General features: G+C 52.6%; 1 protein-coding gene across 3 annotated transcripts in view; it reads left to right on the forward strand.

Annotated features, from left to right (window-relative positions):
• Window positions 1-18633, forward strand: part of IGSF5 (immunoglobulin superfamily member 5) — a 33708-nt gene extending 15075 nt beyond the window's left edge. The window contains exons 5-9 of one of the 3 annotated variants that reach the window (XM_059686491.1): window positions 5631-5768; window positions 8704-8719; window positions 10002-10084; window positions 11273-11406; window positions 18217-18633. In XM_059686491.1, coding sequence (XP_059542474.1) covers window positions 5631-5768; window positions 8704-8719; window positions 10002-10084; window positions 11273-11406; window positions 18217-18312 — 467 coding nt within the window. In that variant the 3' untranslated portion in view covers window positions 18313-18633. The remainder of the gene's footprint in view (window positions 1-5630; window positions 5769-8703; window positions 8720-10001; window positions 10085-11272; window positions 11407-18216) is intronic. The other 2 variants (XM_059686492.1, XM_059686493.1) reach the window with 2 other exon arrangements.
• The last annotated feature ends 246 nt before the right edge of the window (window positions 18634-18879 follow it).

An 18879-nucleotide genomic window follows, 5' to 3' on the forward strand; every position in this document is an offset into this window, starting at 1 on the left:
ATTTTTACTCATGACATTGTAATTTTGCTCCTAAATTATTTACTTTGACGCTCAGCTTGGCTCTGGCGTCCTGACACGTCCCTATTCGTTTTTGAGCACTTGGCTCCGTAGGATGTTCAACTCCCACCATTCCCCCGTCCTAGCCCCAACCCTCCATGTCTCCGGCCAGCCACCTGCTTGCTTTAAGCTCTTTAAATATGATATAGAGTGGCCTGGGCTTTGAATAGGCAGATTGAAAAAAAGGTCCATCAGCACCAAACGGAATGAAATTGTGTTTAAACTACGCATCTTAAAAAAGGAATAATGCAGCCAGCAGCTCTGGTCTGAAGGATGATGCCCATGGACATGGATTAGGGAGCGGAGTTGCCTGCAAAGGTTTTCTGTTGTAGCGGAGGGCGAGGGGCACTCAGCTCCCCCCGCCGGCTGAGTCCTTCCTAGACCAGGACGAGGGAAGTGGGGAGCCTCACTTAGGGCAGCTGGAGTCCCTTCTGCCTCACAGAGGGGGCGCAGTGGGGGCCTCGCCACGAGTCTTACTTTATTGGGCTCATTTGGAAAAGGGTAATTTGTTTCTAAATTATTCATCAGGTTCCAGAGCAGCTGGTGGCTGGCTGCGTGGTGTGTGTTTTATGTAAGTTTTAGTGGCTGGGGGAGCTGGCGACGAGAAGGCTCCAGGAGCCCCCCAAGTTCCCGGCCAGTCCAGAAGGGACCCGTCCGGCTTCTTCAGGAGTCGGACCTGCATCAGCCCTGACACCTGTGCCCAAAAAAAATGCCAGGAATTTGTGTTCATTTCCTGAACGATGCCTGTGAAGGCTGCCAATGGCAGTTCAGGAAGCCAAATTCTTCCAGGCAAAAAGTTGTATGAAGTACACATTGATTTTTTTTTTTTAAAGGAAAGGGCTAATGCCAATGTTTTATAAAAATCGATTTTCTCGATTCCAGAAGCAATGTGAGCTCCAAGCACCGCAGACACGTGCAACCGAAAGCCCTCTCATGCCCGCCTGGAGAGAAGTCCCACTGAGCCCTATCTGACCACCTGGGTGGCTTTCTCCTACTTTAATGCTTGGGCTGTGAGATGTTAAAACAATGTGATCTTTGCAGGACACAAGAGCATCTTGTAGAATGGAGTGGCTCCTGGTGGTCACCTTAGTTTTGTGAAGAGTGGCAATTGCAAGGGCAGAGGAGAGTGGCTGGAGGGTCAGGCCCGAGTCATACGTGGCTCTGGCACTGGCTGGGTGACTGTGGACAAGTCATCGACCTGTGGGCGCAGTTGTCCCGCCTGTAAACCGAGCGGGAGAAGAACAGGGCAGGCGCTCTCCCTGCTGCTGCCTGTCAGTCTCGGGGGACCTTCAACACCGAAGGACCCGCCCCGCAGGCTCTGATTTCATTGGTCTGCGCAGGGCCTGGGAACTGGCATTTAATAAAGCTCCCAAATGACTCCACTAGGCAGTCGGGGTTGGGGACCACTGAACTGGAAAATCGCAAAACTTAAAGCTGATTTTTAAAACGAATACACTGACAATGGACTAAAAGAAGGATAAATATCCTATATTGATAAATCAAACGTCATGACCCAGATTGGGACCCGAGACAGCCTGGACTCAGAGCCAGCTGGCCCACTCCCCCGCTCTGTGACTCTGGGCAGGTCACTCGACTTCTCTGTGCTTCAGTTTTCTCGCCTGTGAAACGGGGACTGTGAGGCCTGCCTATGGGTTGCTGTTGGTGTGAGGAGCAGTGGGTCAGCGCCCAGAGGACAGTCCCTGCCTCAGAGCCACAGGACAGCAGGGAGGGGTTGTCATCATCGCTTTCCTGGATGCAGGGTCCCTCCTGGGCCCCTCCTGGGTCCCTTCTGGCCCGCACGTGCTGCGGGTGACATTTGTGTCAATCCAGTTGGTTTAGAGAAGCTGTACGCGCCCTTTTGGAGCCTGAGCGCTTCTGTGAGAGCATCTGGGAGGTGCTATTTTCCTTTTCTCCACAGATGGGAAAAGGACAGCCTCCCCGCCGAGGCTGGTCGCACCGTAACTTCAGCAGCGCAGCCCTCAGGTGCAGAAGCCGGGGGAGGGGATGTAGGAGGAAGGCAAGCCGTGTGGACGTGGAGATCATCTCCCTCAGCCACGTTGCTGGGTCGCGCAGGTATAGCGTCCTCATCCTCTCAGCAGGGCCCAGGCCGCCTGACCTGAGCCATCACGCCCCCCTTCACTAGAGGCCCTTGTCGGGGCGGTGTCCGCCCGGACGCCCTGTTTCCTGTGAGACCTGGGCTGTATCCTCCCCAGGAGGGGTGGTCCGTATTGGACAGCTGTGGGGCGGAATGGACACACGCGAGTCCAGCCCCTGCCCTTGACCGCTGTACCCAGTCTCTTTGTCCCACGCGATTCATCTGTAAGACGAAGGGGCTGGATTAAGGATGAGCTCATTCCAAGATTCTGTGTTTGGGGCCACTGTCACCATGTTTGATTTATCAATATAGGACTACTATTTATTTTTCTTTTAATCCACTGTCAGTGTATTCATTTAAAAATTAGCTTCCCACTAAAAATTTCATGCTGTTTGGGCATATGTGTATGCAGATCGGTATACATATATTTGTCACATCTGATAAATTAAAAATTATTATGCTATATAATAAAAGGCTAATATGCAAATCAACCAAACAGCAGAATGACTAGTCCCCATGACACCCACTGACCACCAGGGGGCAGGCGCTCAATGAAGGAGCTGCCCCCTGGTGGTCAGTGCACTCCCACAGGGGGAGCGCCGCTCGGCCAGAAGCCGGTGGTGGGAGCCTCTCTGCCTCTGCCGCAGTTGGGCATCCCTTGAGGGCTCCCGGACTGCGAGGAATTTTGTGTACAAATTTCGTGCACCAGGCCTCTAGTTAAAATATGAAGGGTTCTTCTGCGAAGCTCTTGTCCAAATTACACCTCTTCCCGGCACACATGCCACATCCTTCTTTGGGCTCCACGGTGGCAGAGGGAGAGCGCCAGTCTCTGCCAGGTGTGCAGCTCAGGGCTGGATGACTCCCAACGGAGTGTGGTCACAAAACAGGGAGTGAAGGCATGAGCCGTGGGCACCAGCTGCCGCCCTAGTGACACTCTGGGGCTTTTAGGGGCATGCAGGCATCACTTAGCTGAACCTGGTGGTTGAATGAAGGGACGAGGGCGTGCGTGAGGTCACAATACCGCCCACTCTCTCCCGCGATTTGGTCACCAACCCCTGCAAGGTGGCCCTTCCCTTTCTTTAAACAGGCCCTCCCTGAGGGTGAGCCACCTCTGTGCGAGGTGGTGTCAGGACAAAGGTGACCGTGCCCAGGCTGGCTGGCAGCAGCTGGGCATGCTGACAGTGTTCTCCAGCGGGGAGCCCTCCGGTGAGGCCGCCGCGTGGCGACTGTTTCCAGGGTGAATGGGAAGACTGTCTTTTGACTCTTCAGCCAGACCTTCGTGTGTAACCGCAGCTGCCTCCCTTGCTGTGAAAGCTCCTCATGTGGTCCCACTTCAGTGTGGAAGCAGCCTTCATCGGACGGAACTGAGGATGGCCACAGCTGTCTCGCACAAGCGCGTCGTCCCTGAGTGCCCTCAGCATCTCACAAGCATCTCTTGAGTCTCTGAATAGCCTGGTGGGAGCAGGACCTGTTATAGACGATGAACCAGAGGCCAAAGGGAGCTCAGTGGTCCCGCTGACACAAGACCCAGAGACCACCCTATGAAAGCTTCATGGATTTATTAAAAAATATATATTTTATTGGTTTCAGAGAGGAAGGGAGAGGGAGAGAGAGGGAGAGGGAAACATGAATGACAAGAGAGAATCAGTACTCGGCTGCCTCCTGCACACTCCTACTGGGGATCAAGCCTGAAACCCGGGTATGTGCCCTGACCGGGAATTGAACCGTGACCTTCTGGTTCATAGGTCGATGCCCAACCACTGAACAACCCTGGCAGGGCGAAGCTTCATTTATTTAAAAGCAAACCTGTCTTCCTTCATTGGAAGTCTGTTGCTTTAATATTTTCTAATGACTAGGAGCTAATGAAATGGCATGCCTTTACACTGAGATACTCCTAGGCACTCAGGGTGGAGCGGCAGCCTGCACTGAACCACAGCTCACGTTTAGACAGAGGAACCTCAGAGTGCTTTGCCTGCACTGGGTTCCCCTAGGGCAGTGGTCCAGGCTCTTTGGAGCATGGGTGCAGTTCCCACAGCGCGGCGCTAGGGGGCGCTGTCCAACAGAACTTTCCCGGATGGAGGCCATTGTTCTGGGTCTGCGGCACCGGAGCCCTTGCAATGTGGCCAGTGGGACTGAGGCGCTGAGCATTGAATTGTGTATAATTTTAATTAATTTAAATTTGAATGTAGATCGTCGCAGGATGTGTGTTGGAGAGCTCTAAGGCAGCGGTTCTCAACCTGTGGGTCGCGACCCTTTTGGGGGTTGAACAACCCTTTCACAGGGGTCGCCTAAGACCATCAGAAAACACATATATAATTACATATTGTTTTTGTGATTAATCACTATGCTTTAATTATGTTCAATGTGTAACAATGAAATTGGGGGTCACCACAACATGAGGAACTGTATTAAAGGGTCGCGGCAGGTTGAGGAAGGTTGAGAACCACTGCTCTAAGGCGTGGCTGTAACAAATCAAATTGGCTTTTCTTCTCTCCTTCCTTCCTTCTCTTTCCACCTCCTTTCATTTCCTGCCCACCCTGCCCTCGCCCCAGCCTTTCTCCCCCAACTCCACCAGGGCTGCCCCCCAGCTTTTCTCCCCCAACTCCACCAGGGCTGCCCCCCAGCCTTTCTCTCCCCCACTCCAGGAGGACTGGACAAAATAGGAGGGCAGAGAGGACTAAGGAAGGTGGCCCTGAAAAGCCGAGGAAAGAGCAGTTGCTACATGGGAAGTGAATTCGTGGGTGGGGACTGGGTGGCCCTGGAGTGAAGGCTTGGCACCGAGTGACCCTTCCTCTATCCGTCCTCGTTTCCTGTGGACGCTGAGCTCTCGGCAGGTGGGGACATGGAAGCGAGAACCAAAGGTCCACCTCTGGTCTTGTCCAGCAGTAGCTGCTCACCAAGCATTTATTTTTAATATTTCTTAAAATTTTTATTGATTTCAGAGAGGAAGGGAGAGGGAGAGAGAGAGAGAAACATCAATGATGAGAGAGAATCATTGATGGGCTGCCTCCTGCACGCCCCTCACTGGGGACTGAGGCCACAACCCGAGCATGTGCCCTGACCGGGAATGGAGCCGTGACCTCCTGGTTCATAGGTTGACACTCAACCACTGAACCACACCTGCCAGGCACACTAAGTATTTCTTTACTAAATAAAGGCGGTCAGAGCAGGAGGACCATTCTTCCAATCGGGTGCTGTTGTCCGGCGCAGTCTCACCTATGTCTCAGGCGTGGGAGAGGTGCTCAGTGTTACTAAGCAGGTGTCCATTGGCGGCAGCAAGATTGTAGCGGAAGATGCTGTTAAGGGGTTGATAACTCGCACTCGCAAGGGAAGTGCCCATGGCACCTCGGGGCAGCGGGCAGGGTGGCCGTCACAGTACTGGAAACGTAACCAAGCGTCCAGTGTGGCAGAATCAGGGTGTCATGCCCAGATGGGTCAGCATCACTAAATGTGTGTTTTTCTCTCTTCGACCTTACAGGCAGTATTGATAAACTAGGTGCCTCGTTGCCTACCTGGGCCATAGCCCTACTTGCAGTGTCATTCTCGTTGCTTTTCATCCTGATCGTTGTTCTGATTGTAATCTTCTGCTGCTGTGTCTCCCGGAGAGAGAAAACAGGTAACTTCTTTGTTCCTATGGATTTGTACACATTTTTAACTCTTGGTACCTACAGTTGAAGTTCATGAGCTCCTCAGCTCTTCCCCAAAGTACATTGGCTGTCAGGGCCGTGAAGGAGCCGTGTGAAATCGGCAGCGGGGATGCACGTTCTTAAGGGAGGAAGCCATTCCTTGGGGGCCAGGTGCAGGGGGACAGGTCTTCCCACCTTTGCGAAGGTGATGAGGTGGCACCTTTCTCACCAAAGACATCGACTGATTTGTGTGTTTATCTGCGAGGATATAAGGCTATTGTGCTGTGTCATTTAGGTGCCATGTTTTGTGTATTTTTTAAAATCTAGAATAATACCTACCTATCCCAGCACTGATTAGTCCTGAATTGTTTTGTTTTGTAGAATTCCAAGTCTTCCTTTGTAGGTGAATGTTGACATAGTGGTAGAAAGAAAAATCAAAAGGCCTCCTGTTAACCGAAATAGCACAAATAAAATTCATGAAAATCATTACACATTTCTTCTGAGTGGGGTCTTCGGAGCTACCCCAAGGTCCACGGAAGCAGTGGCCTTGTTTGGGGGTCAGGCTCCACACTGGGGTGGGCTTGTGACGTCAGAAATCACAGAGCCTTTGGCATGCGGACGGCTCAGGACTTTCCAAGTGCTGAAGGGGTCTCCATCCTTATCCTTGTCTCCAAAAACCTTCACCTACTTTTATTTGAGTATTTTCTACAATTAAGTCATTTTTCTTTCTTTTATTTTGTAATATATTTATTTTTGTCGATAGTATTACAGATATTTCCCATTTCCCCCTCCTCCACCCAGCAGCCCCTACCCACACCCCCAGGTCTCAGTACCCTATTGCCCATGTCCACGGGCTATGCATGTACATCCCTTCTCGTTCCCCCAACCCCACAGCGAGGAAGTCATTTTTCTTAAAATCAGAATTTTGATGTTAGGCTCCATGTTGGTTTAGTTGCGTTTTTAATTTTACGAACACGGCCCGCCGTTTGGTGGGTGCTTTTTGGGGGTGTGCCAGGCACCGTGATAGTCCGTAAAGAACGTGGCCTAGCCTCAGCCTCACGGTCTAGCCTCCGCTCTCGCCTGGAGCTGGTTTGTGATTGGGGCATTGACTTTGTGATGCAACTTCATTCCCGAGGAGACAAAGTGAAAATTCCTGAACTCCCGTCGGCCCAGTTTTGATGGGAGCTTGTTTTTACCTGGGAGTCACAGAGGGACAAGTCAAATAAAATAGACTGGGATTTAAATGGAAGCTACTGGGTGACTTGCCCTTTGATTCAGAGCTAACCAGGGTTATTCAGAGCTGTGGGATGGCTCCTGCCCCCACCAGCTGTGGCAGAGTCACAGAACATCTGGTTGCTTTGATCCTGCTTCCTATAGGCTTTTGTCTGCTCCCCGCCAGCCTAGGAAGAAGGTTTGGGGTGCTGGTGGCCCCCGGAGTGGATGCAGAACCACTGTTCTCTGACTCTTAGCTTCCTCATTTGCAAAATGGGAATAAGCCTTATCCTACAGGGTAGTTGTGAGAATCAAAGAAACGAACATATTACACGTTTCTGCGATTCATCCTAGAATTTACCTTTCATTTAACTCTGAGATGATAAACCCGTGTAAGAGTGAGATGTTTCTATTCCCCTGTGAGCTGAGGGCCTGTGACAACCTCCTCGCAAGGCCCGCCCCCTCGGGCGTAACTCACAACGGGACAGGACGCCTCACCTGGATGTAAATGGAAGGGATCCAGCCAAGCCCTGGGCTTCCCCGTGACAGTTATTTCCGCGCTTGCAAATAGTAAACATCACGCTTTCTTAAAAGTATTTCTGACGTTCTGCTTGGCTGGTGCCTGGAGAACTCTCAGTTCTGACCGGTTCCCTGGGGGCTGCCTGAGGACGGCTGCGGACCCCACTCAGCTGGCCTGGAGGCGTGTGGCCACAGCCTCTAGCTGAGGGGCTGAGTGCCCGGTGCCCCGGGAAGGCCAGCGGTGCTCCCTCAGGACCAGGCCACCTCTCTCCTCCAAACACGATTGTGTCTGAGCTTCAGTGTGGGCTGTGAATCAGCAGGCGTTAGAACTGAAAATAAGTGAGAACATCATCTAAACAATGAGGAAAATGAATGCTTTTTAGATCTCCTGAGCGTCCTGAATAGAAGGCGGAGGCAGGGAAGCAGAAATGTGGAGGACATGGACCTCAGAGACCGACGGTGGGGGCTGGTGTGTGGCCCTGTCACTCCCCATTTTCCAGTTCTCATTTCCTCCCGCCCAGGAGCCCATTGAGTAAACACATTAGCAATTTAAACAGCCTTTGGGGGGTGTGGTGGGGGGGACGACGCCGACGAACACAATTGTATGAATTGATACCATTGATACATATTAATTGAAACCATATCTTAGAGCTATAGAAATATAGTGCTTAAGCAGTATAACGCCTTCTCTGCTAAAAATATGGTAATGCTAATATAGTGGTGTCTAGTCTGTTAAAAATATGACTGCATTAACACCTACCTCTTGCCTTGTTGTGACGATTAGGTAAGACAATGCCTTGCACAGGCTGGCAGGGTGCGGGCATTCAGCGGGTCCTGCGTGAATGGCAGCAGGCGTGGAACGCAGGGCAGCCCTGCCTGCAGGGCCAACGCTGTCTTTATCACCTTGCTAGTCAAACTGCAGTAGTCACTAAGCACTTAGTAGGTCCCTGCCATGTTTCAGGCACTCAGGGGTTATTAATATTTATGATAGCGAGGAATGAGTTCTACTTTCCTTATGCGTAGAAGCCATTTGATCATTCTGGGTAGGGGAACTTAAAACCTACTGGGTCACCTGTTCAGTAATGTGTTAAAATCAGGGGAGTCTATAAAAAGTGATGAGATTTTATTTTCAGAATTACTGTCCTGATTTTGCTAATATAATTTCATGTTTTTTTTGTTTTGATTTGTTTTCAGAATCCAGTTCTCTAAGGTAAGTTTGAAATAACATCTACCTTCTTAAAACAAAACCAAATGAAAAACAACCGAACAGCAACACCACACACGCACACACACCCCACGTAACTGAAGGATTTTAGGACTCTGCTACTCAAAATTAAGTACTGAAAACGGACAACTCTGACAAGCCCCTATGCCACCATAGACGCCAATGGCGACATGAAGGGTAGGATGCACCAGGTGGGTTGCGGTCCGCTTTTCCTGGCTCTCAGGAAATTGGAGGTTTTCTGCTTGGTGTCTGGCATTTGCAACTTTTTCCACAAGAGGACACTGTGTACCATGACTCTTGTCCCTCCTGCTTTGAGTCAAGGCTCAGGACTCGAGGACCATTGCAAGGATGTTGGACAGCCAGGCTGAGGTCTCGCGGGGTGGGTCAGGGCACATGAACCTGGCCAGGCAGACATCACAGTAGGTTCACTGCTGTATGTTGGAGGGGGCGGGGACTGGAAAGTTCCTGCCCTTCCTGCAGTTGCCCGGAGTAGCTGCGAGCACTGTTAAGGCAGCCGTCCTGTGGGACTCGGTGGCAGAGATGTACTGCTGTCTGCTTCACTAAGGCCCCTATGGGTGGCCACCTGTGCTATTTGCAGTTCTTGCCACTGTAGCTAGCTCACGAATGAGCATGCTTTCAAGTAAACCTTTGCATGTATCCTAAACTATTTCCCTATAATAAATTCTGACTGGTCAAGCATGACTATTTACAAACCTTTGGGTTTCCATTGCCCAACTTCCTGTCCCTGGGAAGCTGTGCCGATTTCTGCTCTATTTTAGAGGCTGCTTTGTGCTTTATTTTAGAGGCTGCCTTTTTATTTCAGAGGCTGCATGCTTTTTCTATAAAGAGTCAGAGAGTAAGTACTTCTGCTTAAGTAGGCCGCATGCTCTCTATCACAGCTAATCAACTCTGCTGTTGTAATATGAAAGCAGCTGTAGACAGTAGGTAAGCAGACAGGTGTGGTGTGTTTTAATAAAACTTTATTTATGAACACAGGTGGTGGGCCAGATTTGGCCTGAGGGTTGTAGCTTGCCAACCTGCTTTATTTGGTCACTGGTATCTGAGGGTTGAGAACTGACTTGGGAGTGGAGTCCATGGGCCCCATGTGGGTGGCCGTGAGTGTCCATGCTGAGGCTCACCACCCCAGAGCCAGGGCCGAGCTGCGGCTTGTGCTACGTTCAGTGTGTGAGAATGCTCTGGGCGGAGCAGTGCGAACTAAACATCCATCGCTGACTAACGTTTGCTTTTTTAAATGGTCTAATTCTAGGAAATCTGCAGATGTGGAGACAAACCAAGAAACTTTTGAGCAAAAGTTAAAAGGTGGAAATGAGAACTATGGCTACAGTGCAGGTGAGCCGAGAACCATGCGAGAGGGCGGGGAGGATGTCCACAGATGCAACCCGATTTTGAAGTCTTTTTGAGCATCTCGGTATTTTGCCTTGAGAGGATACACTCCCAGTGGGGCCACTTCCCGGAAAGCATGGTCACTAATAAGAGGCGGGTGTAGGATTTGAACCCAGATCCTTTTGTAAGGCAGACAAATTTTTCCTTAGCAGTTGGGGAGGGAGGCCTGGCCCTAAAAAGTTGTCTGGCAAAGTAAATTCCACAGAAAGATTTTAAGTTAATCAAGTCTTGCTGAGAGGCCTGAGAAAACATCCCCTCCCCTAACAATGTCCCACACCCCCCTTCGCTGCGACTAAAATTTGGACTTAATTCTCAGCAGCCCCATTCTTTTCTTTCTGCTGAGGCTGCCTCCCATGGACATTCCGGATGGCCTGCTTTGGATGTTACAGACCTCCACAAGCATTGACTGTGTCCTTTGATAATCTGACCTCAGCTTCTTGCAGCATTTCCTGTGGGCGAATATTCATTCATCAGTATTTTGCGCCATGAATCTAGTAGCTTGACCAGGATCATGGCCCAGACCAACCCTCTCGCTTCGTTTCCCCACCTGCCCTGTGTTTGTTTATTTTCCTCGGTCAGCAGTTAAGGCTGTGGATTCACCTTGCCCCTGGATGACACGAGTATGTCGAGAGAGGAATTGATTTCGAGCCTGTTTGCTATATTTTTATTTCCTTAGAAAACTTAAGTTCTAAAAGGATGTGACCTCCAGGGAACTTTAAAAACAGTCTGTGGCCGTAGCTGGTTTGGCTCAGGGAATAGAGCATCAGCCTGCGGACTGACCGGTCCCGGGTTTGATTCCGGTCAGTTGCAGGCTTGATCCCCAGCCCTGGTTGGGGTGTGTGCAGGAGGCAACCGATCGATGTGTCTCTCTCATAGCGATGTTTCTCTGTCTCTCCCCCCCCCTCCCACTCTCTCTAGAAAATCATGGGAAAATGTCCTCAGGTGAGGATTAACAAAAACAAACAAACAAACAAACAAACAAACAAACAAACAGAACAGCCTGTGTCTGGCTAAGGGTTATTTTGTGTCAGGGCTGCTGTATTACACACGACTGCATTTCTCCGTAAATCGGAATTGTTAGCCTGTGCAGCTTGGCGTTGTCGCATGTCACTCTAAAGCCATCTTCCGTTGCAGAGTTGGCTTCCTCCCCTGCCAAGTCCTCCGGCTCCAGCCTTCCCGCGCAGCAGAGCAGCAGGCAGCCGCAGCAGGTGACGCAGCAGTTGATGCAGCAGGTGACGCAGCAGGCGACGCAGCAGGCGACGAAGCAGGTAACGCAGACCTTTCCACCTTTTCTTTCCACTTAAAAATTCTCACCTTGTGGTTTTATTTATTTTTTTTAAATTTTATTGATTTTTTTACAGAGAGGAAGAGAGAGATAGAGTGTTAGAAACATCAATGAGAGAGAAACATCGATCAGCTGCCTCCTGGGAGGAGGAAGAGAGAGAGATAGAGTGTTAGAAACATCAATGAGAGAGAAACATCGATCAGCTGCCTCCTGCACACCTCCCACCGGGGATGTGCCCGCAACCAAGATACATGCCCTGGACCGGAATCGAACCTGGGACCTTTCAGTTCGCAGGCCGATGCTCTGTCCACTGAGCCAAACCGGTTAGGGCTCACCTTGTGGTTTTAGGTCAGGGTGGAGAGCCTGTCTCCTGCCAACAGCCATGTGGATGTTTATAGCATCATTTGAGGGCCACACAGAATTATCCAGTGAGCCTGCTCTATTTGGTCACACATTTAATTAACTCACCCCGAATGCCTTGGCAGGGCCAGACCAAATGATTTCTTGGGCTTTGTATGGCCCGCGGGCCTGACGTTCCCCACCCCTGTTTTAGGTGGATGATGCGAGAACACGGCCTTTACTCGCCTCCAGGTCCGCTACCATCCCGGAGGGAACGGGGCCAGGACATGTGGCCTTGCTTGTCCCTTGTAGTGGGTTTGGGGGGGAAAGACCAGAAGTTGAAGCGGGGCTTGTAGATCTTGAGGTGTCTGTTGGACATCCCCCGAGAGATGTTGCGTGGGCAGCAGGTGCACAGCCTGGACTCCCTGGGAGAGGCATGTGTGTCGATATTGCTGGTTTGAGGGCAATTCTGATGGGTGCCGTCCTTCTAAAGGACGTTAATGTCAAGAAAACAGTTGCTTTGGGATCGTGAGAACACAGTATGTTAATTTTCAGACACAGAGTCAGCGTCGGTTGGCACACATGAATGACAGTTTATATGCAGAAAATACAGTTCTTTTTATCCAAAATCATACTAGGCAGAATAGAAGTCACAGAACCATTTTTCTGGCCCATAGAAATACAACCTTAAATGAGAAGCGCATTTTACGACCCTGCGATGGTGTCCCCAGTAAGAACGGACGTTCTCCCCTTTGGCTGCTGGGAAAGCCGGCCTCGCAGACGGGTTTCCACCAGCACCGCACCGGGGCGCTGGCCCTGCGCTCTGGAGTTGCTGCCTGTGCAGCCCCATCGCTGGCACCGAGTAGACGCGCATTGAATCCCCAGCAGCTCCAGCAGTAACAGTCCTCCCTGCAGTTGGGGTGCAGCTCAATCCGTACATCTTGCCAGGGCAGGGCTGTGTCTCACAGGCCTTCGGGCCAGGGGAGCTCTGACAGATGCTCACGCCTATCAGGAGGGCCCAGCCAATGCTTTAGGCAGTGACGGCAGCCAGGCGGGAAGAGGGATGTGGGGTCTGCAGCGCAGAGGAGCAGGGGCTACGTGACAGATCGTGAGCTCAGGCCACTTCCTCAGACCGGTGGCAGGAAGATGGAGCAATGCCGGGCTTCTCATCAAGGCTGCTGTCTTGATGGTTTAATCTGGTGCTGGGAGGGATGGCTGTGGAGGTGCGGGGGTCCCCTTTCGAAGGGCCGGCCTTCTGACTGTGAAGAATGTTGCCTGTCAACTCCCACACCTGGACCTGAGTGGGGGTCATGGGGTGATGAAGGGGCTCCCCCACCCAGCGCCAAGCACAGTCACCCCAGAAGACGTCCAAGCCCACCATTGCTTCCGTGGCTTTTCCGTAGTTACCTTTTGTCACGTGTCTTTCCACCAGACCAGCCAGTGTGCGGGGGTCTGCGTGGGGGCTGGGAGGTGGGGAGGAGATTCAGAAGAGGGTCCGATCCAAGGGTCCCTCTGAAATATAGATGAGGACAAGGGGGAACCCTAGATGCCTTTGGAAACAGGAATGGAGGGTGACGTTTCGGAACTCCGGATGCCTCTTAGCTTCAGTGTTGCTTTGAAGACGCACAGGGAGAGAAATTCAAGAAGTTTCTGCTACTTGGACATGCAACCAGCTAAATAATCTATCGGTGGAAACAGAACAGTGGCCACCGTGCTGGCCCGGAGGGCTGGGGACACCCCGTGTTTCCTAAAGTGTTTGCGAGGCTTGTTCGTGTAGAGCCGTGCGTGTCGGCCCAGAGCGCTGGGTCCTGAAGGAACAGACAGGATGCGAGGAAGGGGAGCTGGTTTGCCTGGCTGGAAACTTCTGAAGGGTGTTTACATAGCTGGATTTTCCTGCTTAGAGTCGGGGACTCGGGACAGGCAGCTCTGAAGAGGCCCATGTTTGATTGCTAACCACAGGGTGCCTTTGCCCAATGGGCCCAGGTGCTGTGTGCAGGTGCCCTTTGGAGAACTTGGACTTGAGACGTACCATGGGCTGTGTTTCTCCTGAGGCACTTACAGGAAAGGGCCAGGCCTAGGAGCATGCCAGCTCCTTCTGTGCCCTCGGCCCAAGGAGGACATGGGCCTGCACGTGGTCAGCTGGCCACTGGAGAGCCCCCGGTGGCCAGGCCTCTGCTTGAAGAAGCAGGTCCAGGTGAACCTGGCATCGAGGGGCCTTTTAGACCTCCCCGAGGCCAGGCCTGCAGCCCTGGGCTTAGTGGTCTCGTCCTTACTCTTCAGGCCGATGAGGACCTCCTTCAGGAGTCACAAGGCCACCGAGCCAGCACAATGCCATCTGCACGTTCTTTTCCCTTCACCGCTCTCCATTCTGCAGTGAGTCTCGCCCCTAAAGGGCCCAGGAGAGGCAGCCGAGCCCTTCACAGCCCCTCCCCACCTTGTCCTTTCATCCTGGCCTCCTCTCTGCAATGACTCCAGTTTGCCACGCTGCTGCCTGCACTGCTGCAGGGTGTGTGTGTGTGTGTGTGAGTGTGAGTGTGTGTGTGAGTGTGTGTGTGTGTGAGTGTGTGTGTGAGTGTGTGTGTGTGTGTGAGTGAGTGTGTGTGAGTGTGTGTGAGTGTGTGTGTGAGTGTGAGTGTGTGTGAGTGTGTGTGTGTGAGTGTGTGAGTGTGTGTGTGAGTGTGTGTGTATGTGTGTGTGTGTGTGTGTGAGTGTGTGAGTGTGTGTGTGTGTAGTTTCCATGCACCCAGGGGGCTCCTGCCCGAGAAGCTGGTTCATTTGAGTCCTGGGCTGTTGACCACAGGCTACACCACTTTGTGGAACCTGTGCCATAGGATTGGGTCCTGAAAAGCGTGTAGATTAAACCGAGAGGGCTCAGGCTGACTCGGTGGGCAGCAAAGGCCCGCCCAGTCTTCGCCGTGGGGAGCTGGTGGCTGAGGTGCACGTCCTGCGGTGGAGACAGTAGCTCCCGCTCCCGCTTTGCTCCAGGGAACCAGGTCTGAGAGCAGGTGACCTTGGTGTTGTCATCAGTACAGCAACTGCCCTGTACGCGTGTCTGTCCCGTCTGCCCTCCGGCTCTCCCACCTGCCTGGCCTGCTGGTCATTTTCAGAAGGGCTCAGCCAGTGGTGGCCATGGACGCCCCACGGTCAGCACAGCCTTGCTGGGGCCTCCCCGAAACGAATCGCTCTTCCTCTAAGGGCAGTGTCACCAGCAAGGCGATGCCGGGAGTGTGTGCACGGGGCACGCTCATCTGCTGAGACTCACCATCCAGTCACGACAAAGATGTTGGAGCAGCGCAGATGAATGTGTAGCGTGAAAATAACGTTAGGTTTTGGGTCTCTGAAGAAACGTGAGTCATTCCATGTCAAGTGCCATTTCACTCCTTAGGGGGCTCGGGGACTTTGGTTTTCTTCAAGGGTCACCCGTTCAAACATGATCCAAGTCGGGGGCGGGGGGGAAGCCTGCAGGGCCCGGGCTGCCAAAGGGCGTCGTCTGTGTGGCCTTTGGAGGCCGATTCTTGGTCCCCACCTCTGGTCCGCCTGGCTCGGGGAGTTGGGGGGTGGGGAGGGAACAGTCTGAACGTCTGTGTTTCGGAACGGCCTGGGGGGTTCTGATAGGTGGCTGGGTTCGGGGTTATTGGCTGCCTTGTAGTGAGATGGAAGTGAGGGGTGCTGGGACAGAGTGGGGCATTGCCAAAGACCAACTCGTCTGCTTTGCAATTTCACACCACCCGCTAAGTACCGTTTCCTCAGAGTCCAAAGGCATTCATGGCGCCTGCACTGACTACACAGCAGGGCTGTACTAGACCCCTCCCCGGGGCTGGCGGTGCCTGGACTCTTGCTGGAATCACGTGCACCCTCTCCAGGTAGCGGCGGGTGCAGACACTGGGCCCTGGAGTGTGGCCCACAGCCAGCCCAGCGCTGAGGGGCAGGCAGCGTTTCTGGGTTACTCTCCCCCGCGCCCTCAGTGCCAGCCTTCCTGTCCCTGGGGACAGTGTCTGCAGCGCTGGAGGAGGGACTGCAGAAGGCAGCCACCGTGGTCTGAAGCTAAGGGGTCGGTGGCTGGCGTCGGTCGGGGCCATCGGTGGCGCTGGGTCGGGTACCATGATGGGATGAGGCACCTGGTGGCTCTCGGAGACCCCTTCCTCGCTCACCCCACCTCTCAGCCCACTCCCCGCCGGGGTCTCCCGTGGGCCCAGCATTCTTTATCAGAGGCTGAGGGAGGAGGCAGTCCTTGCTCCTGCCACTAGGAGGCAGGAATGGGTATCCCCACGAATGCTTCCTGCGTGGGAGGTGCACCTAAGACCCGGGACGCGCTCGCTGGGTGGGTGTCCCACGGGTTAGGCAGTGGCTGTCAGCACAGGGAGGCTCGGTGGGTGCAAGTTCAATGCACACTCCCGGGCCTCTCCCAGGCTTTCTGGGCCCGACTCGGGGAACTCGGGCCAGAGAATGGGTATTTTTACCACGTGCCCTGCGTGTGATCCGCCTGGAGGGGAATGTGCTGTGGCCCAGCGTGCAGACAGGGCAGTTTCCGGGCAAGAGGCAGCTTGGAGAGCTGGGGGTGGGGAATGACGTGGCTCTCAGGAGCCCGCGGCCTGTGCTGGGCGCCCGTGCAGGGAGGAACTGGCGGTGCTGGTGGGGTGTGTGATGAGTGTCAACTGGAGAAGTCTCCACGCAGTCCACAGAGCTGGGGGACACCTTTCAAATGCCTGTGTTTCAGATGGGCCCTGAGGCACACAGCGTTCAGTGTGCGTGAAAGAAACAGGATCTCAGTCGGTACAGACCCCCGATCATGCGTTCAATAGAAGGAAGGTTTAGAAGGAAAAACAGACAGATTTCCAAAACTGACACATACCCACCACGACACTTTCCTACCCGATTATTCCCATTTGGACCGAACTTTCAGTGGTAACACTGTCGTTATCTCCCAGACGCCGGTTTCTGTCGGTGAACAACAGGCAGCCAACCCAGGTGCAACCTCCCGCCAGGCACATTAGGACGAAACAAAACGAATGAAAACAATTAGAAGTTTGCACTAAAAATTACAGCTGACGGGAAAGGCAAGCGCCTTTTATTTTTATCCGAAGTCACGGGGTTTGGAAATGGGTTTCATCCTGATGAATATTTAATACAAACAATCCTTCCCCCACCCCCCAGCCCCCCATCTTTCCAGGCATCAATTCACTGTCGGTTTATTTTTCTGGTTATTTTAGGCAGCTCTGTGTCTTTCTCTGCCGCGCCTGTCAGTTTGGGGGGATGGGAGTATGACAACCTGAAACCTGGAGCAGATCTTCCCTGTTAGTCCCTCTCCTACTGAGATCGACATAAATCAACCCCTGGTGTATGTAGAGACAGCCTGCGTCTGTGCAGCGGGCGGGGAAAACAAGGCCAGACCGTGAGCGCGCAGTCCCCGGCCCAGCCACACAGAGGCACCGACCTGACAGCGCTTCGCTAAGCGGTCCCCTCCGCTCTTGCTCTCGGCCTGTGCGATTGGGAGGCGGTAAATTAAGCCCCGGAGCTGGAGTGATTCTGTCCCGGAGACTGCCTGCTATTCCATCGCCGCGTAAATCATGCATGGGGCGCGGTTCCATTATTTACGACGTTGGGTGCAGCCACAGCACCTGGAGTCAGAGCCGGCGTTCTCAGCGCCGGCAGGAAAGCAGGTAGCACGCATTTTAATGGGGCGAAACCCTCAGACAGGCCGTGGCCCCTCGAGGAATGAGTGGGTGGCTCGGGATTACACTTCAGAAGGAGAGTGGCGATGACCTCTGGATGGAGCCAGATGAGTGGTGTATGTGGAGCGGGTCCTTTAATTTTACCCCTGTCCTTCAGAGGGACTGTGTGTTTTTAAGGTTATAAATATTGTATACTTTTATACAAAAGCTAGAATTTCCACAGGAAAATCGAAAGACAAAATGGTGCATCTTTGCAGGAATTTGCCTTCATATAAACAAATATTGATTCTTTGAGCTGGGTGGCTCTTTAGATCCTGAACTTGGGAAACTTCTAGAGTGTGTTATTGAAAATACTTTAGTAGCCCTAGCCGGTTTGGCCCAGTGGGTAGAGCATTGGCCTGTGGACCAAAGGGTCCTGGGTTCGATTCTGGTCAAGGGCATGTACCTTGGTTGCAGGCTCCTCCCAGCCCTGGCCCTGGTCAGGGTGCATGCAGGAGGCAACCAATCGATGTGATCCTCTCACATCCACGTTTCTGTCTGTCTTGCCCTCTCTCTTCTACTCTCTCTAAAAGATCAATGGAAAAATATCTTCGGGTGAGGGTTAACCAAAAACAACAACAAAACCCAAAAAAGAAGAAAATACTTAGGTAAAGGAAGGCGCTGTGTGAACATGTGGGTTCCTCGCTGCACCCTCATTTCCCCTGACCTGGCGAGTGGGGCTCCCTCCGCAGTGCGCCTGCAGTGACCTCAGCCTCTTTAACCAGCCTTTCCCTCTGTTGCAGGAACCCGAGCTACATCAGCAGGCCCCAACGAGTCGCCCGCACGTCTCCTTTTACACGGTCGGTCCCAGGATGACCAGGAATGTGACCTTAGTGTAGCGAGGGTACTGCCCTTGGCTGATGACCTGCACCACGGCCGGGTCAGCATTGCTCTCCCGAGGCCCAGCCCGCCAGCGTTACCTGGAAGCGGCGATGTTGGAATCATTGAAACGGATATTTCCGTGAGAGAAGGAACCGTGGTTCCCAACTTCCCAAGTAGAAGTTCACTCTTCATGTGTTTCAAGATTCCAGTGACTTCTGTAAAGTTACTAAGTCACCGCACACTCCTGCTTGCTGGTCCAATGAGTCTATCGCCTGCCATGACTTTAAACGTGTTTTTGTTACCTTACATCATATAAAGTTTATATGTGTGTCTGTGTACTCCGTGGGCATTATTGCATAGGATCAGTGAAAAGAAGAGGCTGAACGTTAGGATCCGTCAGACATCTAACATTGCCTGGGAAGCCAGAAACCAGGTTACAAATAAGATCACGTTCTAAAGCAGGTGAGCACCTGGTGAAATATCTCACTGGGCATGTCCATGGAGACATGCATTTTTATCTGCCCCCTTATCAGCTGCTCTCACGGCCTCAAGATGACTCAGATGTGGATGATGCTTTGCAGGAG

This window comes from Myotis daubentonii, chromosome 3 (genome assembly GCF_963259705.1).
Source record: "Myotis daubentonii chromosome 3, mMyoDau2.1, whole genome shotgun sequence".
Classification (NCBI taxonomy): domain Eukaryota; kingdom Metazoa; phylum Chordata; class Mammalia; order Chiroptera; family Vespertilionidae; genus Myotis; species Myotis daubentonii.